Source organism: Setaria italica, chromosome IV, assembly GCF_000263155.2.
Source record: "Setaria italica strain Yugu1 chromosome IV, Setaria_italica_v2.0, whole genome shotgun sequence".
Taxonomy (NCBI): Eukaryota; Viridiplantae; Streptophyta; class Magnoliopsida; order Poales; family Poaceae; genus Setaria; species Setaria italica.
Genome location: NC_028453.1, coordinates 31,811,285 through 31,833,122, shown reverse-complemented (window position 1 = coordinate 31,833,122; position 21,838 = coordinate 31,811,285). Strand labels below are relative to the sequence as shown.

The window sequence follows — 21,838 nt, the reverse complement described above, 5'->3', positions numbered from 1 at the left end:
CCGTTGATCCGCCGCGGCCCGCGCGAGGCCCAGCCACCATGTGGCTGACGTGGTGCGCACCTGTGACCGTTACCCGTTGCTGTTCGCTCGCCCTCCCGCTTCCGCCGCTGGCACTGGGAGGGCGGCGTGGGCCCCACGGCGCCAGCCAGGCCGTCCCAATCCGAAACGACCCTCCCTCTCCGACGCGGAAAAATCCCCGTACTGCCCTTACGTCTAACCCCACGCGTAACGGCGCCCCTGCTCCGCTGGCCCGGGCCCACCTCCCCGTCGCTTGGCACTCACGCCGTCTCCCGCCCGCCGTACCCCACGCGGCCTCGCGCGCCTGTCCTTATCCGTCCTTTTCCCCCGTAGTAGGCAACTAGGCACAGCCCCCGACCTCCTTATTAACCGTGCCGCCACCCCTCCCATTCTCCAACTCCAACCCAAACCACTTCCACTTGAACATCTTCCCAAATCGAAGCACCCATCAGCGCGCGAACTCTCCAAGGGCAGAGCAAAGGCGACCGACCGATCGATCAAATCTATCAATCCGGCACTGACGAGGAGATCCATGGACGCGGGAGCGGAGGCGGCGTCGTCGTCCCCGTCGAAGCTGGGGCACAGGCTGCGGACCACGGTGTGCTGCTGCTTCGGCGGCGGCTCCGGCGCGGGGCCCGAGAGGGTGAGGTGGCGGCGGAGGGGCGCGGCGGCGGGGGAGTTCCGGTACGACGCGCTGAGCTACGCGCTCAACTTCGACGAGGGCGGCGGCGACGATGACGAAGCGTGCGCCGCCGACCCCGCCGCGGCCTTCCGGTACCGGAACTTCAACGCGCGCCTGCCGCCCTCGCCGGCCGCCGCCGCCGCGCGGACCCACCAGCGGGCCACGGCCATCGCCATCGCGTAGGAGGACTAATCGAAGATCGCTGCTCTGTGACCTTTTTTGGGGGGTTTCCTCTTGTAATTGAAATTGTATGATCCGGTGAGAGCTCTGTGCAGCGAGATACTTCAGTGATGAATTGTGGTATACTAGTAATAGTAATAGTAGCATCAACGAATGCTCCAATGCGACGGGTTTCCACTTTCCACTACTGATGAACCCTAGAAATTGGGGGCTTTGATTCGCCGACAACATCCAAAGAAAAGTTCCCCTTTTGGCTTCTGTTAATTCTCCGGCCAGAATCTGCTCTGTTTATCCCTTCCGTCTGGAAAAAAAATCTACTTTTTCAAAGGAAAAAAAAATCTGCTACGATTACTGATTATCCCAGCGCCGTTTATCCCGTCCGTCTGAACAAAACAAAAATCTACTACTACTGTGATGACAAAAGGAAAACATGCGGTAATTCTGAGACCTGAGCGTGACATGCGGGCCCGCGCGTGCCGTGCCATTGCTTCTTGCCTTCTCGAGACGGGACGACGTAGAAGATAGGATCGAAATCGAACGGGGTCTCTGGATTTTGCGGTGATTTTTGGCGACCGGGGACGAAGCCGTAATGGCGAGGGGATTTTTATTCCAGCGAGGGGGCAGAAAAAAAAGGCTTGCGGAATCGGGCCTTGTCGCGTTGCTGACCCATGCGTCCACTTGGTCGTTGGGAGTACCCGCTGACGTGTACTCACCCATCCGGTCAACAGCGAACCCTATAATTTGTCGGTAAAAAAGTTACGGTACTCCCTGCTCCAGTAAAAAAAGCTGTCACGAGATTTTGCGGCTGGGATCGGATGCGGGGAGCGGGCGGGCGGGCGGGCGGGACTGGCCGTCCGCGGGGCCGGTCGCTACCACGCCCGCGTGACCTGTGTGCGGCAGCTGGCGTGGCGGCAACTGCGTGCGACGGCTCCAGCGGCCGCGGCAGGGCGTGCAAAGTGGCTGCCAAGGTGTAATTGCAACGGCCACGTTGATGGTTTCAACGGGGTTGCTATCGAGCCCTGTCTTGGATTGCTCGTGAGTGAGAGCGAAGGTTGCTGGCCTGGCCAGCAGTGCCAGTGGACGACGTGGTAGTCTCTGCTCTCTGGTCTGTGGACTAATCATCGGTACGGCCGGTTGGGAGGAGAGGCGCGTCGGCACGTACAGACAAAACCCCGCGATGGTAGCTTGCCGAGCCTGCCCTTCTCTTGATCTTTCTCTCTTCGTTTCTTTTTTAAAAAAAAACAACCCAGCATGTCTGTTTACGGGGAGTTTCATAGGTTGCCCCAGCTGCGATAGAAAGAAGCGAGCATCGTAATTGAAAACAAAAGAAAAGGAAGGAAGAAGAGAACATCTGCATTCTGCAAGCAGTGAAAAAAAAACCTGCTTTACTTTCAAAAAAAAAATCCCTGCTTTGAAACGCAAGAAGTTATTCCTTCCTCGTGCCAGATAAAATCACAAACGATGCCCAAATGAGTAAATGACACGACAATTGGGCTTCCCCGATGGTTTGAGCCTTACTGGAGCCTTGGCCCGTGGCGAGGGAAATTCCCATGGGCCGAGCAGTGAACGATGCCCAACCCAAAGCCCAAAGGAAACTCGACGACAGTACCTCGATGGCGCAAGAACAGCCCAAATAAGCAAATAGGTCGCTCTGCGTCGGTCATCATTATGAAAAAAAATTAGGAGATCAAGTGGCTGTTGGGCATGCATGCGGACAGATGAATACAAAATGCAGGATAGAAATAACTCAGAATTAAAAGAGGATTTTAACTGCATGAATCAAAAGCAACCGAGCTATTTTCAGGTAAATAACTCTGGAGATCTATCTGCATAAATAACTTCAGAATGAGAAGTTTTTGAATTGGTTTTTCTTTCAACAAACATTGTTCTAGGATTGCATGGTGTTTGGCTACCAGTAGTAAGGGTGGACTGATTTCTTCTTCTTGGTGTGATGAAGTCAAAAAAACGATTTTTTTTTCCAGGATTGTCCTATCCAAAGCCCAAAGGAAACCTTTCAGTTAGCGGATCTTGCTGGGCCAAGAACAGTGAAGACTAATAATAGCTGGGCCAAGCCTCAAATACTCACCTCTGGGCCAAGACGATGAATGGGAGATTGGGAGAAGACCAAGCAGGACTGCAGGAGGGAGCGAGCAATCACTTCAGAATGCAAAGGAGAATAACTGCACAGCAGCTGAGCTATCATTAACCCAAACTCCCAAAGTAATTAGGCTTTGGAGATGGCCCGCCAGATCGGCCTGCTCGGTCTTCTGATCACAGAAAGATCGTGCATGGCTGCAGGCTTGCAGCTACACATGCTTGTGCTGCAGCTGCACAACCAAACCGGACGTAGCCGAGCCTAAAGGCAGGGTAAAAGAGGGAGCACCAGTACAGGTAGTATAATTTTGTTCCTGTCCTGGGCCACGTCGAGCCGCTTCGCAGATTGTCCTCGGCGATTAGTTAATCCCCTCAGGCTTCGTCCTCAGATCTCATACGATCGATGCATGCCTACTTTCGCAGTTGCTGTTCCTAGATTATTTTAGTATTTACCTGGTAAAAGCAATCAGAAATAAGATACCCTGAACATGGTAGACTGTAGAAGAAGCCCTTGAGCAATTAATGCAATAAGCTGGAGCCTGAAGCTGAACGTACTCCTGTGACTAGATGTTCTCTAACAGAGACATGGCATGATCTCGTACAGGACAACAATGCTACTATTTTCCCAATGAGAACTGGACGTTTTGCTCCTATAAATGTTCTCTAACAGAGTAACATTGTCTATGAAATGAGAGCGTCAAATGTAGCAACCTCTGAATCGAAAGATCCACATGCCAATCAATGAGTCCGTCGTTGTTCTTCAGCTAAACCTCCTCACGCCATCTCCTCTCCACATGCGGATGGGGAACGCTAAAAAACACACACACACGATGGAGTAGGATCAAAACAAAGGCTGCACCAGCACAGCACGGGCACCACCAGCTTATGCTTAACTAAGCCCTAGCCAGGGCACGCTGAGCGGGATGCCGACATGGGACGCCAGGATTAAACAAAAGGGGCACGGGCGCGCCGCGCGATGCCAGGGCAACGGCGTGGCGCGGCGAGCGCTGCCCGCCCCGGGCTGAGGGCGTGAGAGGCCTCTGAGGCCGAGGCCGGAGACGCAAGTTTCAGGGCGGGGCGGGGGAGTTGCCGGCAGGAGGCTGTGGAAAAGGACGCCGCGGGCGCTGCGGCTGCAAGCCATCTGGGTGTCCGCCGAGCTGGATTCCAGGGGCGCGGCGCGGACACATGGCCCGCGTCACGGACCCCATGTGGGGCCTTCCCTCCGAACCAGGCGCCATCCCCGTCACAGATTCATTATCACAATATCTTACTGCTAATCTAGTACTACTCCTACTAGTGGTAGTATTAAGCATCTACGAGGACATGTACGGTATTAAGCTCAATCTAACTCTTTTCTCAATTTTTGGCGTAAATTTAGATTTAATTTGAGACAAATGGATGTAGAAAAGTACTTGAATTTTAAAAGTATGATACGATTATTGGAAAGAATGATTTAGTTCAATGGAAAGTGCAAGTATCTAGGGAAAGGGGCATCGGTGCACGATGGTAGAATGGATCCTAGATTCTAGAAGTCAGTATTCTAGCGTATCGGATTTCATCCGCCAACTAAACAAAACAACGCATCCAAGACTCCTTCAGTAGTATATTGCTCGATGACCCAAATTTTATTTTCTCAAAACTAGATAGAACATCTTCCTTGGATTCGTAGCAATGGAAAACTAGATTTTCGTCGGAAAAAAACAAAGTGGCTGGAGCCAGATCTGTAGTGACTGTGAGCCTCCTCAGCTTTGACTTGACTCACCCCATGCAAGATGCAGGCACACAGGCACCTGCGTCCACCACAGATGTCATGTGAGTTTTGGGAGTGGAGACAGGCACACATCTAGTGTTTCTGTTTCATGTGCAGGTGAACTTTTCGGGTTACTGCACCTTTTTACTCATCTTCAAATGTGAATCTTAACAAGATTTTGCTTCATATGATGCTCGTTTCTGAGATATACACTAGGAAAGTTCAGTTCAGGAATTGAAGATTGAAGAATACAAGAAGAAATGGATATGGGAGCATACTGAGCAAACTAAATACTAAACCATAAGCAAATTTAAGGAGATTATGGTTTTCAGATAAGATGAGAGGCATACTGATACTGCCATACTGGTGCTATTTTGATTGGCACTAGGTCACACAAGAGGCCAACGTACAAGGAATCTCAGGCAAACACCAAGCAGTACGCCAGTGCAATGGAAAAAACTATGCTCTGCCGATGACAACAAAAGTGCAGGCTCCAAAACAGGACAAAGAATACAAGAACGACCGTGCACCTTTCAGTGTTAAGATACGGTGAAAACATAAAGTGCAGCCAAAACGAATGCGTCCAAGATCGGATTACATTTTTCACCGGTCCTCCAATCTTCGTTTACTAATCTGAAATTAAACTACGAAGTACAGGCACGGATTCATACTAAATTCATGTGAAGATGTGAATGAACGGGTTGTTAATAATTTGAACTTGAGGAAGAAAGGGCAAATCAGGTGCTGTCGCCTGCAAATTGGATAAGGACATGGTTCGGTGGTCTTATCTTCGATGGATTACGCCGAGTGGAGACGTGATGTGCGGATCTGATTACGACATGTGTTGAATAATATCAGAGCGTAACGAGAAGAACACCAAGTCTCATATCAGCATCTGCTTTTACTCCCATGCACGTCAACAAAAATATCTCTGGCGGCATGGTTTCATGCACAAATCTTAAAAACATTAAAACTTGTAATATCATACACCGAAGATAAGCCGAATCATATTTTCATAGTATTTGAACACGGCGTTAAGCGATCAATGGTTTATATTACAATTTACTTAAAAAAAGCATCCTAGCAATTCTTGTCCTAAACATCATGTATTTAAGAACTAAATGGAGTACACAAAAAGTGAAGTTGGAACTTGGAAGTGCAACACTGCAATCCGACCCTACTTGCATAGCCATACCGTTACACAGATGCAGGTTAAAAAGATGATCAACGCTCATGATTGCATCACCCGTGAGGAAGCTGGCAGAGAGAGAGAAAGAGGATGCTTTGGCAAAGTGAGCTACTAGGTAAGAAGTATCCTCTTCTCCAATGGAGATGTTGGGCTGGACACCAGCACTCCCGGCTGGAGACACAACCTCCATGCATGGCCCCACCGAGCGTGCCTCCCTTCCTCTTGTATGGTCGCTTTTGCTGGATGTATAGTTTTAGGGTTCATCTTTCTGTCGGGCCCACCGCCCAGCTGATTAGCGCCCCAGCATGATGATTAGTGACAACTAGAACTGACATATTCTTGCATAAAGAAGGGAGATGGTGGTGTGGATTGAACGTCCAAAAAAGGAAGGTACCATGTTGTGCTGGCCCATGGGAAAAATATGATTGGGTCACTTTTGCTTCATGCACTAGAGATTAGAGAGGCTCAAGTTGGTAGAGGGTGTTTTCGAGCACCATTTACTTAGGTCCAACCTAACCCGAGTGACAATTTTCTTGTTGTTAAGTGAATGCCAAAGCTGCTGTCATCATTTCAATAACTACTAGAAACTCACTAGAGTTGTCAAAGCTACTTATAAAGTCACATTTAAGCTACTTATAAAGTGCCATTTATAATATGCAAACATGAATCTTGACAAGATTAGAAAGAGGTTAATATTTTCACCGAGCGAGATCCGCGTCGGGCATCAAATAAATTTGATTAAACGCCTCGTCAATACTAGAGCATTTTTTTCTCTAACATAATGATATCACAAGCTGTTACTATTCTATCAGATTAGTGAGCAAATCTGGAGAAAGAGGAAACAATTTAACAGTTGCAAAGAAAAATGAAAAATGTTGGTGCAGATGAGACATTAGTTTCCTTGATAGTGACCTAGTACCCTTTTCCACTGGGAGTCGTCAATCTCAGTGATATGCTGAGTGACCTCTTTTCTTTAGCTTTGGCTTGAAAAGCAAGAGGGATATCAGATCACACAGCTGAAGCTGCTTTTGTGGAGTACTAGGATGCTAAAGCCACCATTGCAGTATTGCACCCAACCTGTCGGGGATAGATCCCTAGTACCCGCAAGGAAGGAAGAAGACGGACTCCTATTAGGATTCCCCTATAATCCTACTAGGACTCCTCCTTGTAACCGACTAGGATTCCCCTATAATCCTACTAGGACTCCTCCTTGTAACCGATTAGTAATCCCGCCCTCTGGAGTATATAAACGAGGGCAGGGGCCCCTAGATTGGGAGCTCAGACCAACAAAAGCTAAGACCTCATAGAACCATCATCAATAGCCAACAATCAGGCTACACAACACCCAAGCGCATGGCGCAATATACAACACCCCAAACAGGATGTAGGGTATTACGCTACTCTGGCGGTCCGAACCTGTATAAATCCGTGTCTTGTATCCTTGCTTTTACCTTCGAGTTCCAGGTTCGGCGATCCCCCACAAACCAATCTACTACCTCGGGATACCCCTCAGTAGGTTGCCGGGTATAAAACACCGATATCTGGCGCGCCAGGTAGGGTGATCATCGAGATTATCGGGCGAGCTTGAAAGACCTCATCAAGATCAATCTACTCGACAAGAAGCAAGTCGTCGAGTCGGAGTTCCGAGCAGACAAATCTACGTCGAGATAGAATTGATGCGCTCCGCGTTCCAATCGAAGATTGAGTCGGTTTCCACCGTAGGCTACTGCATACGACTCGTTGATCAAGTCATGCGCAGATTGAGTCAAATAATCAAGTCGCCGGCAACTACTTCGACTACTCGTCTCGACTAGAAAACTAGTCAAAAATGGTTTACTTCGACTACTCGACTAGAAAACTAGTCGAGAACGGTCGACTACTCGTCTCGACTAGAAAACTAGTCAAGGACGACTACTTCGACTACTCATCTCGACTAGAAAATTAATCGGGGCAGACTTCACACCGTCGATAACTGGTCGGAATCGACTCCGACTAGTCGACTTCATCAACAATTGATATGGCTTCGTTGACAATCGTCCACGAATCAAGCTAACTCACCTTTTTAATTATTTTTTAGCTTGTTTTCCTCATGCAGGGCAACACACCAATTACTTATTTGTGTACGCCTCTCAACGGGAATTACCCTCCAGAGCTACACTTTGCCAATTATTCCTAGGGCATGTTGACCGATAGCCATGGGCTTGGTACACCGGATTATCGAGGCTATCGCCACGGGTTTGGTGCACTGAGTTCCAGAAGCTCCGCCACAGACTTGGTACACCGAATTAGGAGGCTCTACCATGAAGTTTGGTGCACTGAGTGCTGGAGGCTCACAGCGGCTACACCCTAAGGAGGCACAAATCCTATGTGTGGCAACACGCGCTCTTCTCGCCAAAAGGCAGAAAAGTCTCAACGACTACTTTAAGCGCAATCGCGCTCTCTTTTTGTCGCAATGCTGACTACTTATTTTAAATGTCTTCTCTTAGCGATCGTCAATATCCTTGAGCAGAACACGCCTTAATTTGTGATAGCCTCATATCTTCTGTCATGCCAGTACGCGTACACGAGATAAAGATCTTACATGCAGTGGCAATAGCTAAACAGGGACTGAGAGCCTAAACGTAATAGGCTAACTACTCGGGAAAAATATGGCCGAAATAAGAGCATGACACACAACATTTACATTATATTCGTCACTAAATAAATTTCAGTAGTTCCAAATTCTACAAATATGCTACATAATGTATGCATTTCTTTTTTTAGGTTAAGTCTCGGCAATGACTCTCCAGGACGCTCAGCGTATCTATAACGGCTCCACTAGCTCCCAGGCTCGGGGGGTAAGCACCAATTACTACTCGGAATATCTCCAGTGGCTCAGCTAGATTCCAAGCTCGGGGGCTAAAACGCCAATTACTACTCGGAATACCTCCGGTGGCTCCGCTAGCTCTCAAACTCGGGGGCTAAACGCCAATAACTACTCGACGTGGCTCCTATGGCTCATCTGGCGCATAAGCTTGGGGGATAGACGACGCAAAACTACTCGGATGATGACTTGTGTGAAGACTAAAAACTCTTGGATTGATTAATTAATCATTCCAAGGCTCGGGGGCTGATAAGCTACACCCAACAGTTGATTTTTCTAAGATGAAAGAAGAAAATTCAAGATTTTATTGACTCTCAGCCTGATTCTCCGATTCAACATAAGGCTCGCGGGCTACTCCATATGGAGTGCAACTTCCGCCGCCCTTCATATCACATTCCAAAGATGAAGATTGCAAAATCAAGACCATCAAGGGCTTGAGCACACCATAGCCTCATGGCAGCTTTGAGAAAACTTTGAATATTCAGCCAGACAAAGTACTCAAGAAGCACTAAACTACTCGATGAGGATCTGAAAAGTACTCAAAGATTACTGCATTCGACTATGAAGCGCTCGGGGGCTTGTCGGGGATAGATCCCTAGTACCTGCAAGGAAGGAAGAAGGCGGACTCCTACTAGGATTCCCCTGTAATCCTATTAGGACTCATACCCTGTAATCCTACTAGGACTCCTCCTTGTAACCAACTAGTAATCCCGCCCCTTAGAGTATATAAAGGAGGGCAGAGGTCCCTAGATCAGGAGCTTAGACCAGCAGAGGCTAAGACCTCATAGAACCATCATCAATAACCAACAATCAGGCTACACAACACCCAAGCGCAGGGTGTAATATACAACACCCCAAACAGGACGTAGGGTATTACGCTACTCTGGTGGTCCAAACCTGTATAAATCCGTGTCTTGTGTCCTCATTTTTACCTTCAAGTTCCAGGTCCAGCGATCCCCCACCAACCAATCTACTACCTCGGGATACCCCTCAGTAGGTTGTCGGGTATAAAACACCGACACCCCCCCTAAGCATCTCATTAATGAACTGAGGCCACTTTAAGATTCTGATGGTGCATCCGTGTAAGAATCTAGCTATATTTTTAAATGATGGGATGATGCCCAGTAAATGTGTGCCACCTAAGGTCAAGGCTCTTCAATTTTCTTCTCGCGTGGCTACAAGATATGTCATTTTTTGCTTCTTATTAATGTGGTTGTTATACGTAGGCCAAGTTTTAATAGAGTTGTAAATCTAGTTATAAGGCTAGCCTTTCTCACTAATCAAAACCTTAATCTTTCACCTCGGCCTGCCTCTTCTTGCTCACCACTCTGTTTTTTTCTCTTAGTATCCATCTACAAGGGCGTCTCCAATGTATGGAGTCACCTTGCATCTTAAATGGGACCCATTAGCGATGTGATATCAACTAACATATTACATGCAATGTGAAGGAGTAGCACCTGCATCTATATGTGGGTCCACATGAGTAAAAAAAATCTCCTACTCCACTGTCCGGTTCTTCATCTCCCTTCATGCATGCAAAATTGTGTCAGAACTAAACTTTTTTAATTCCACGGGAGCTGGGTCTATGGGAAGAAGCTACTCCTTCATGGATTCAAGGTCACAATGTAAAGGACCTACATCTATACAAGCATTAAATGTATGGAACCAGCTTGGATGCGCCCATGGAGAGGCCCTAATGGGCCCCTTACCATCAACTCTTTTGATGCTGGTCAAGATATCTTCTTGTCACCCTCTTGTGCATTGCGCATGATCCTCTTCCATGACTTGTAGCTTTGATCCGCCGCAAATCTGATGCATCAACCCTCCTTTCTTAAGCTTAGCTTTCCACCCAAAAACATGAGCTCTAGCACCTTGCCTTTCCATTGTCGAAGCGAGCACTAACCTCAATAAAAAAAATGTGCGCTTCCATAGACAAAAAATGTGCACTTCCATAGACACTAATCAACAATTGGATAATGGTTGATGAACTCACTATATGCACCCTATCATATACTTAGATTTAGTTAGCGTGTACAAGGTGTCGCTGCTAAACATGCAAGTACATTTGTAATAAATCAATAGGGCATATTTTGTATATGCAATGCTCTTCAAGTTTCATCTTGTGTATATGAAATGCAAGATATATATTTTTTTGGTTATTTATTATTTGGTTATATGCATGGAAATTTTATAGGGAGGTGCAAATAGCTGCTCTTTTAATGGTTTTGTTCCTCCCTAATTGCATGAAAACTATACAAATTTCCTTAGTTTATTGTACATCATTGTTCGATCATCACTGAATGAACAACAATTCATCTTCCTCTTTAGGTTGCCCTATATCACTTGCCACACTGCCTTTGATCTTCGTATATAACAACTCTTTCCATCAAATCCGCTCACATCATCTCATGAAGCTTCCTAGCCAGTCCTCCATGTTGCCCTAGCAATATCATTTGCATATTATCTCTCTTCATTCCCTTGCTTGAACCTCTATGTTGCCACCGGTTTGGCCATTGCCATAATATTTTGCCCCTCCCTCTTACCATAGCCCTCTGCCAAAACATTAATCCAAAAGTCCTCTGCCCTAACCTAATTTAACCTAAAACCATGTGTATCGATATACAAAGTGAAACCAAGATTAAAAAAAGCATATCAAGTGAAGTCTATATTTGGTGGCACGGAAAATTATAAATGGCATTTGTCATTGTAAAATGTCTCTAGTAGTGCTGTCGTATACATTTCCATCAGTTGGTTATTAACTTTAAATGCCACTTGAAACATACAAATGGCATTCCTCCATCTAAGCATAACCCTTGGCCAGACCTTAATCCTAAAGCCATTATTACCTAATTACTAACGTTGAAATGCACACATCACTAGAAAAAAGTGAAATCAATAAGAAAGTAAAAAATAAAAAATCTATATTTGCTAGCTTGGAAACTATAAAGTACATACGCTACTTCATGATAACATTGTTGTATACTTTGGATAACTAGATTTTAGTGCATAATGACATTGACTTCCTTAGGTTAGATAGTAGTAGTTGAGACCTAGCTATATGCACTTTATACACTAATTACATTCAATTATCGTATACAACTTATGGTTGCAAAATAAACAAAATGATTTGCACATCCCTATTGGTAACCGGTGGATCCATTCTCATATCTGCATGCTAGATTTGATGTGTCAGCGAAGTAACCCTCTAATAGGGAAAAGACCATCAGATGGCTTCTCATGTGAAAGATCATTTGCATATCCCATCTCCGTACACTATTATATCCAAAACTAAGCATATAATGAAATATCAAAAAAGATTTCCAATATTCCAACACTTACCAAAGAAAAGGAGCAATTGAGAGGGAAAAAAATGCCACATTTCCATGATTGCCTAACCAGTCCTATGGTTGCCCTTGTTGTCTATCAATGCATTGTAACCTCTTTCCTAACTTGAAGCTATAGACTGCTACTGGTTTGGACATTGGTTCAAACTAGCATTCCTTCATCTAAGCGTAGCCTTTACAGGACCTTAATCTAAAACCCCTCTACCCTGAATATTAACCTCAGTGGAAAATATGCACACCATTACAAAAAGCAAAATTGAGGAGAAAAAGTACATATGAAAACGTCTGTATTTGGCAGCAAGGAAACTATAAGCGCTACCCGTTACTTCAAGACCGCTCTAGTAACATCATCATACACTTTGGATAACTAGATTTTAGTGTATACATATGTCAACTTCCATTAGTTAGATAACGGTTCTGGATCTAGCTATATGGAATCTATACGCTACTTAGATTCAATTGTTGTTTACAACTTACTGCTACAAAATGTGCAAACGTTGGTCAGTAGGCAGTGGATCCATTCCCAAATCTACGCGCTAGATTCAATGTGCTATCAAAGTAATTTATCTAAAAAGGAAAGGATCATCGGCTCTAACAGAAAGATAGCTTCTCGTGTAAAAGATTCTTTGCGTATCCTATCTCCACAAACACAATTTCTTTTCAACTGACACTATAATTGAATAGCAAAAACTTTTCCAATAATCCAACACCAACTAGACAAAAGGGGAAACAAAGGAAAATTGTCATCATTCCATAGCCTCTCATAATTAGCTCTCTTGTTGCCCTTGATGTCTATCAATGCATTGTAATTCCTTTTTCATTATTTAGAAGCTACAAGCTACTACTACAGACAATAGCTCAACTCCGCTAGACCATAAACCCAAAACCTTGCTTCCCTAAACACTAACCTCAACGAAAAGCGTGCACACAATTAGATAAGGTGAAATTGGAAAAAATACATCAAGAAAAATCTATATTTGATGGCATGAAAACTATAAACGGCATCCATTACTTCACAATAGCTCTAGTAACGTCATCATATACTTTGGAAGCTAGATTTTAGCGCATAAAGATATCCACTTCCGTTAGTTGGATAGCGGATTTGGATCTAGCTATATGTAATATGTACGCTACTTAGATTTAGATGCCGTATAAACTTACAATCGCAAAACGCACAAACATAATTGTACATTATGTTTGGTACTAGAGAATATCAAATTTTGTATGCTAGATTCGATGTGCTATCAAAGCAATCCTCTAAAAGGGAAAAGAACATCGGGTCCCATAGAAAGATAGTTTCTTGTGTAAAGGAGTCTTTGCGTATCCTATCTCCACACTCAATTTCTTTTCAACTAACACTATAATTGAAAGCAAAAACTTTTTCAATAATCCAACACCAACTAGAGAAAAGGGAAAACAAAGAAAAACTGTCATCATTCCACGGCCTCTCCTAACTAGCCATGTTGTTACCCTTGTTGTCTATGAATGCATTGTAATCTATCTTTCATGATTTAGAAGTTCCAGGCTACTACTAGTTCAGACACTAGCTCAACCTTGTGTTCCTTCCTCTAACCATAGCACTTTCGCTAGGCCTTAAACCTAAACTCTCTCTTCCCTAAACACCATTAGAAAAGTTGTAATTGAAAAAAGCAGATCAAGAAATGTCTATATCTAGAGGCATGGAAACTAGAAACGACATCCATTACTTCACAATATCTCTAATAATATCAATGTATACTTTGGATGACTAAATTTTAGCGTATAAAGATATAAACTTCCATCAGTTAGATAGCAGTTCCGGATCTAGCTTTATGCAATCTATATGCTACTTAGATTCAATTGTCATATACAACTTACGGCCACAAAATGAGCAAACATAGACCGGTACGTGGGGGATCCATTCCCAAATCTGCATGTTAGATCCAACATCTTATCAAAGTAATCCTCTAATGGGAAAAGGTCCATCGAGTCTAACAAAAAGATAGCTTATCGTATGAAAAATTCCTTGCATATCCCATCTCCACACACATTTCCTTTTCAACTAACACTATAATTGAAAGCAAAAACTTTTCCAATAATCCAACACCAACAAGAGAAAAGGGGAAACAAACTGAAAATGTCATCATCCGTGGCCTCTCCAAACTCCTCTCCAAACTAGCCCTTCGTTATCCTTGTTGTCCTCAATGCATTGCAATCCCTATTTCATGACTTAAAGCTCCAAGGTATGACTTCAAACACTAGCTCAACCTCGCATTCCTCCATCTAAGCATCGTCACCACTAGACCTTAAACCAAAAACCTCTCTTCCCTGAAGACTAACCTTAAGGAAAAACGTGCGCATCTTAGATAAGGTGAAATTGAAAACAAAAGTACATCAAGAAAAGTCTATATTTGGCGGCTTGGAAACTATAAACGACATCCGTTACTTCATGATAGCTCTAGTAACGTCATCGTATACTTTTGATAACTTGATTTTAGCACGTAAAGATATCCACTTCCATCCGTTGGATAGCGGTTTTGGATCTAGCCATGTGCATTCTACATGTTACTTAGATTCGATTATCGTAGACAACTTACGGTCACAAAGCGCGTAAACACATTTGTACATTTTGGTCGGTCCGTGGTGGATCCATTGCCGATTCTGCACGTTAGATTTGACGTGTCATCGAAGTAATCCTCTTCAAGTAAAAATCCATTGGCTCTAATAGAAAGATAGCTTACCATGTGAAAGATCCCTTGCGTGTCCTATCTCCATACACATTTCCTTTTCAACTAACACTATAACTGAAAAAGTAAAAACTTTTCCAATAATCCAACATGAACCAGAGAAAAGGGGAACAAACGGAAAATGTCATCATCTCATAGCCTCTCAGAACTAGCCCTCTTTTGTTATCCTTGTTGTCATCAATGCATTGCAATCCCTTATTCATAACTTAGAAGCTCCGGGGTACTGTTTCAACACTAGCATTCCTCCATCTAAGCATAGTCACCCACTAGACCTTAAACCCAAAACCTCTCTTCAAGACTAACCTCAAGAAACGTGCGCACCTTAAATAATGTGAAATTGAAAACAAAAGTACATCAAGAAAAGTCTATATTTGGCGGCTTGGAAACTACAAACGGCATTCGTTACTTCACGGTAGCTCTAGTAACGTCATCGTATACTTTGGACAACTAGATTTTAGCACATAAAGATATCCACTTTTGTCATTTAGATAGCGGTTCCGGATCTAGCCACGTGCATTACACACGCTACTTAGATTTGATTGTCGTATACAACTTACGGTCGAAAGCGCGTAAGCACATTTGTACATTCCGGTCGGTCCACGGTGGATCTATTCCCAATTCTGCGTGCTAGATTCGACGTGTCATCGAAGTTATTCTGTAAAAGAGAAAATTACATCGGCTTCTAACAGAAAGGTACTGAAAGATCCCTTGCGTGTCCCATCTCCATACATAATTTCTTTTCAACTGACCTGTAGACGCGAAGCAGAAGAGCTTTTCAAATAATCCAACACCACTCGGAGAAAAGCAGAAACAGAAACGAAAAACGCCACTAACAAACCCGATCCGAGTAGGAAACTCCAAACCCCCTGCATAAGTAAAACCGCCGCCGAAAGAGTAAAAAACCAAAAACACGGAGGAGAAAAGGGAAGCCAGCCACCGAAGCGAGCCAAGGGTTTTTGAGTAATCCGACGCGAGCACGCAGCCCCCCGCCCGCACCCCGTCCTCTCTACTCTAACTACTACTACTTCCCCCACGTTCTCCCTCCCATTCCCCGCAAACTCTCCTCGCAAACCAAGCGACGACGCGGCCCACGCCATGAGCTAAGCATTGAGCCAGTCGCCGCTCGAGTCCTCGGCTCTTCGTCCCGCCCGCGCAAGCGCCCCGGGGCCGTGCGGGGGCTAGGGTTTGGATTCGTGGGTGGAGCCCGAGGCTAGATCCAGCGGCAGGGGGGGAGGGGTGGTGGGCCCGGCCGGCGCGGGTGGCCGCCACCGCTACCGCCGGGATGGCGGACGACGGCGGTAGCGTCGGCGGCAGCGGGGGCGGGGAGAGGATGAAGCTGCTGTGCAGCCTGGGCGGGCGCATCCTGCCGCGGCCGGGGGACGGGACGCTGCGGTACGCCGGCGGGGACACCCGGATCGTGTCCGTGCCGCGCGGGGTGTCGCTGCCGGACCTCCTCGCGCGCCTCGCCGACGCGTACGGCGGCGGCACGGGCCCGCACTTCGCGGTCAAGTACCAGCTCCCCGACGAGGGGCTCGACGCGCTCATCTCCGTGTCCTCCACGGAGGATCTCGACAACATGGTCGAGGAGTACGACAAGCTCAGCGGCGCCAGCCCGAAGCTGAGGGTCTTCATCTTCCCCATCCTGGATGCGGCGGGCGGCAGCGGCGCCGCGGGGGAGGAGTTGGAGGGCGGGAGCTTCGACGCCGGCCTGCGGTATCTGGAGGCCGTCAACGGCATTGTGCGGAAGGACAGCATCGCGAGCCTCTCGTCGACGCAGTACTCCGATGGGGGGCTGCCCCCTCCGGCGCCGTCAGGGGGTGGCGGCCCGGGGTCTCCGGCTGCGCTCTCCCCCACCTCCACTAGCTCCAATGATGCTGCGAGATCGAACATCAGTGGGGCTGGGGCGGCGCCTCCGCCGCTTGTTGATGTCTTCAGCAATGCTGCTCCTCCTCCTGTACAGGCGAAGCCGCAGGAGATTGCTGCTGAAGGGAGGGCTCCCCAGGCGAATCCACATCCACATCCAGAGGTGGCAACACATCCGCATCCACTTCCGGAGGTGACAAGGTACCGGCAGCCGCTGTCGCAGCTGCCACCGCTGCCACCCGTGTTTATGAACGATCATAGAGATGCCATGCAGGGTCTGAATCAGCCGCCACCAGGGCATGGGGCGAGATTTGATGACTGCCATATGTGCTTGAAGGCATTGCCTCACGCTCACTCTGATCCGGTGATGAATGAATATGGCAATGAGGTGCACGGAGGGGCGGTGCCTGACCCGGGGCCTGTGTTCATGAGCCTGCGGCCTGAAGATGTGGCAAGGATTATGGTACCTGAAAGGTCTGCTCAGGCTCCGATGGGGGCTTATGGATACACGCATATGCATCCAGTGCCGCAGGAGAGGGTGTATGTGCCGAAGGTGGAAGGGGTTACAAACTCAGTGCTCATTGATCCAACTGGCTTGCATCAGCATGTGTATCTGCAGCAGCAGCAGGTGCCATCTACCTATGGGTTTAGCCATATCCCTGTGATTCCTAGCGAGAAGGACAGAGTAGTTTCTCCAAGTTCTTCCCATACTGATGTTTCGAGCTCTCATTATCAATTTGTGCAGCAGCCGCAACAGCAATTGCCTTCTGGCCATCCGATGGCTCAGTATCCAGCGAAGCCACCTAGTCCTAATAATCCGCTTGCTGGTGAAGGTAGTTTAAGTGGCAATGCAAGGCATCGTGAGGATGGGCAGCTGCATCGTGACAATGTGTCTCTGGTTGCACCTGTGGCTGTGCCAAATTATGTGGCAAATGTGGACAGGATGATGGATTCCCTCCGGGTGAGTCCCAGTGAGGCTTCAGGATCTACCGAGCAAAGGAAACCCGCCATGTCTCCTGACAGTGGTTTACCCCAGAATGCAATACCAGAACACTCTCAGGGGCTCCCAGAGAATAGTATCAGTACCAGGCCAGATACCCGAGCAAAAGAGGTTCATCCAAGCAACACCAATACTTTTTTTGATGTGAATGAACCAAAGGTACTGATTCAAACTGAATCAATGCCACCACCATCTGTGGCCAGCTCTTATTTGCATAACGTCCAGCATGTTAATATGAGCCACATGCCACACATGATGAGCATTGGAGGACCCTATCCTAGTTACGTTGTTGCTACGGTCGGGCCTGGTGGGGTGCCTCAATCGACCTATGGTATTGATCTAGTCTATCCAAATGCCACTGTTAATACAGTGAGTGAGCAAAGAGATGTTCCGCCTGAAGCTTATCACCAGGAAGCTCCACATGAAGTCGTTGCTCCTCCAAGTACAGCTCAGGTACCAACACCAGCATTGGCAAATCATGCTCCTAATGTGGATCAATCAGCTACAAATGCGCATGCACTGCCACCAAGACCTAAGAGGGTAGCAAGCAGGGAGAACATCAGCCCAAGGGATCCCCATACACACAACTCTTTGCTGAATTGCAAAGGGCCAGATCTGAATATTCCAGCTGAGGATGTTTCTCTCCAGCTACAGTCAGATCACAAAGGTACACATGCAGAACATGGTTGTTATTATATCAAATATTCCATTCTTAGCCATACTTTCCTAACTTGTCAATGTACTTGTAAGTTGAATTCATATTTGCGTCTATCATCAATCTAGGTGATGATATCTCTAACCCAGATTTACTGGGTATGGAGGATGGGTTTGCTACATCTAAAGCTCAGCCATCTGATCACCAACCTCCTCTGCTGAATGAAGGAGCTGGGGCTGTTGCTAATAAAGTAGATGGTGAAGTTCACCCGAACGAGGTTAGGAACTGATTATTTATATGATCCTAAAATGTCCTTATTTACATTAGCTTAATGCTAAACCAGAGAAGTGTGCAGGTTGCCAAGAACAGGCCAGCAGATTGGATTTCAGGATTTCCAGCTACAGATGGACGTTTGCAGGTTAGGATCATCATATATCCTTTTGAGCATGTTCATCTCAAATATTGTACTGTGGCTAAACTTTTTTTAATCCACGACTGTTCCAGATTATAAAGAACAATGACCTTGAAGAGCTCCAAGAGCTTGGTTCTGGAACCTTTGGAACTGTATATCATGGTAAATGGAGAGGCACTGATGTTGCAATAAAAAGAATCAATGACAGATGTTTTGCTGGGAAACCATCTGAGCAAGAAAAGATGGTCCGTTGTCATACTTCCTGATCTTTATTTTTGGTTATGCTTGTCTGTATATTGATTGGCCTTAAATATTTTCAGCGGTCTGACTTCTGGAACGAAGCATCTAACCTTGCGGATCTCCATCACCCGAATGTTGTCGCTTTTTATGGTGTTGTTCTAGATGGGCCTGGAGGATCCATTGCCACAGTCACAGAATATATGGTCAATGGCTCACTTAGGACGGCTTTGCTGAAGAATGCCAAGTTTGTTCCTTCTTCAATGTTGCATATACGTTTATTCTGCATTGATCTGCTGCTCAAAAGCAGAAATCAATGATGTTACATGGAAGTGATGTTTTATTTCTCCTGGGCAGGACTCTTGATCGACGTAAGAGGTTAATTATTGCCATGGATACAGCTTTTGGAATGGAATACTTGCACAGCAAAAACATAGTGCACTTTGACCTGAAAAGTGACAATTTGCTTGTTAATTTAAGGGACCCTCAACGTCCAATATGCAAGGTAAGCAGCACGGCCAATCTATATTATTCTGTTCTTGCGCTTTGTTGTCTAGATTATTGTTGGTTCTCTTGTTTGTCATATTCATTGTGCTAGACATAGGGAGTCAATCCTGTATCACATTTTTGGCACTGCATAACCAAATACTTCTGCGAGTTTGAAAGTAGCTTGTTACTATTATGAGATGGCCATTTAGTTTGGCAGATCAAGTATTGCTGATAGGATTGGACTCTTATCCACTAGATAATTACTTGTTACTCAGGCAAATGATGATGTGTCTAAAATCATAAAATATTAGCTGGGTATCATAAACTGAGGCATCCTTGATTAGCACTTGAAGGAACGCTGTGATATGTATATGCTTGGATGGAGTAGCTTCTGTCATGGACTCACGGTGCTGTGTAATAAAACCATAAAAGACAAATGGGGTGCCCTGCTATACAATCTAGGACTAAACACTTTAGCTGGGGATGATTTTTGGGTTGTCGTTAAACTGAGGCATCTATTGTTAGCACTTGAAGGAGTACAGAATATGTATTATCAAATGGGGGCACAGCTTCATTTCGTGGTTGTGTGAAAAGGTACATAACTTGAACGGGATGAATTGATGTACAATTTAATGAGAAAGAACTGCCAAAATGTGAACAGCATGAAACTGTTTTGTTTTAGCTATATACGGCAAAGATCTCTTTACGTAGTTTCAGGATTGCTTGTTTGCTGTACAAATTTTGTACTCAGTTCAACTAGCGCTTTCTTTCAGACTGGCTATATGATATCAAGGATTGTTGAATGCCGTATTTTAACGTCTTGAATCTTAAGGTCAAATAGGGTTATTATTTTTTCTAATTTGGGTGAAAACTGAACAGTGCCTCTTTCCCTATATATCTAGGTTGGTGATCTTGGGCTTTCAAAAGTGAAGTGTCAGACCCTCATCTCTGGTGGTGTCAGGGGAACACTTCCATGGATGGCCCCAGAACTTCTGAATGGTAGCAGCAGTTTGGTCTCTGAGAAGGTATGAGTTCATTTCTACTCTACAGTATATGCATGATTTGGAGTATCTTTTGGTTCTGCAAGTCCTTTCAAGTTCACATAGAATTGACAGATAAATGTTGTCATGGTGGCCTCAGGTTGATGTGTTCTCTTTTGGGATTGTTCTCTGGGAACTCCTAACAGGAGAAGAACCATATGCAGATTTACACTATGGTGTTATTATAGGTGGGTACAAATCCAGCATTGCAGATATACATAATGCAGTATTTATGGTTAATATTTTTTTATGAATTAGATCTCAATGTAAACTGTTCTTTTGTATGCAGGTGGCATTGTGAGCAACACTCTACGGCCGCAGGTGCCTGACTCCTGTGATCCAGAGTGGAGGTCACTGATGGAGCAATGCTGGTCAACAGAACCATCCGAGCGGCCAAGCTTTACAGAGATCGCAAACAGACTTCGCTCCATGGCCACATCCCAGAAGGTACAGCACTAAGGTTCACCAACATCCAGATATTGTGCCGGGACCAGTTCGCTACCCTGCCATATATGCCAAGGATCTGTTCATACCCCCCACCTCCATTTATTCCCGTATATTGTAATCAAAAGTTACCTGCCGGCGTGTCTACAAGTGTCGCAATGGACGCAGCAGATGCCTATTCATTCATTCATACCGTTTTGGTCGAGAGGTGCGTTCAATAAGTTACTAGTCTAGTGTCCGTTATAGGGGAGAGTCCAATATTTATTATTTTTCTCTTTCATTTTCTTCTTCCTTTAACACCCTTTTTCTGGGTAATAATTGGGTTACTTGGAAACATGTCAGTCAGTCGGTCGGTCGGTCAGTCAGAATGTGAACTGGTTGTTGCTGGGTAAGTATGGTTTGTAGGAGTATATTACAAGTTTGGGAACAGAGAGTGAGGTCCTGCTTGTAACTAGACCTGCTTTGGTTTTGTGATTGAGTTATAGTGTTATACTGAAATCAAAAAAAAAAATCCCCCGGTGCCATTGTACATCTATCATCTATGCTGTTTTGGTGCTTGCTACATGTTCTGTTGGGATCATGGGAGCATCGTCTCCAGATCTGTGCTCTCTTGCTGCTGCAGTGCTGCTCACAGTGAAATCTGAGCTCTGCTGGTTCTGCGGCTCGGAGCTGTGGGTAGGACACACCGGAGCCAGCCAGCCAGAGCCAGGGCGTGCGCTGGAGGCCGGGAGGGGCCAAGGGAGCAGCCAGTCCACGGCCGTGCGGTCGTGATGGCGACGGCGAGGCATGGCCCCCGGCTCCGGGGGGGCGTGGCGGTGGCGCGCGCCCCCATCATGATCCCGCACGCCGCTC

The 21,838-nt window shown here is 46.0% G+C and overlaps 2 protein-coding genes across 2 annotated transcripts; both read left to right on the top strand.

Annotated features, from left to right (window-relative positions):
- Positions 1-392: 392 nt before the first annotated feature.
- LOC101786976 lies at positions 393-1,144 on the top strand. Its single transcript, XM_004965683.3, has one exon. The coding sequence runs from the start codon at positions 551-553 to the stop codon at positions 881-883; it is 333 nt and encodes a 110-aa protein (XP_004965740.1). The 5' UTR covers positions 393-550; the 3' UTR covers positions 884-1,144.
- A 14,678-nt stretch (positions 1,145-15,822) lies between these two features.
- Positions 15,823-21,524, top strand: LOC101786584 (trithorax group protein osa). The gene is made up of 9 exons (XM_004965682.3): positions 15,823-18,376; positions 18,493-18,641; positions 18,720-18,782; positions 18,869-19,021; positions 19,097-19,260; positions 19,371-19,518; positions 20,405-20,527; positions 20,643-20,730; positions 20,832-21,524. The coding sequence occupies exons 1-9, from the start codon at positions 16,129-16,131 to the stop codon at positions 20,999-21,001; spliced, it is 3,306 nt and encodes a 1,101-aa protein (XP_004965739.1). The 5' UTR covers positions 15,823-16,128; the 3' UTR covers positions 21,002-21,524.
- The last annotated feature ends 314 nt before the right edge of the window (positions 21,525-21,838 follow it).

Excerpts from the sequence above, each read along its gene's own strand:
- LOC101786976 (XM_004965683.3), top strand. The coding sequence starts at position 551 with ATGGACGCGGGAGCGGAGGCGGCGTCGTCGTCCCCGTCGAAGCTGGGG.
- LOC101786584 (XM_004965682.3), top strand. The coding sequence starts at position 16,129 with ATGGCGGACGACGGCGGTAGCGTCGGCGGCAGCGGGGGCGGGGAGAGG. Across the intron at positions 18,642-18,719 it reads GTGAAGTTCACCCGAACGAG|GTTGCCAAGAACAGGCCAGC; the intron begins GTTAGGAACTGA and ends AGAAGTGTGCAG. Across the intron at positions 19,022-19,096 it reads CATCTGAGCAAGAAAAGATG|CGGTCTGACTTCTGGAACGA; the intron begins GTCCGTTGTCAT and ends AAATATTTTCAG.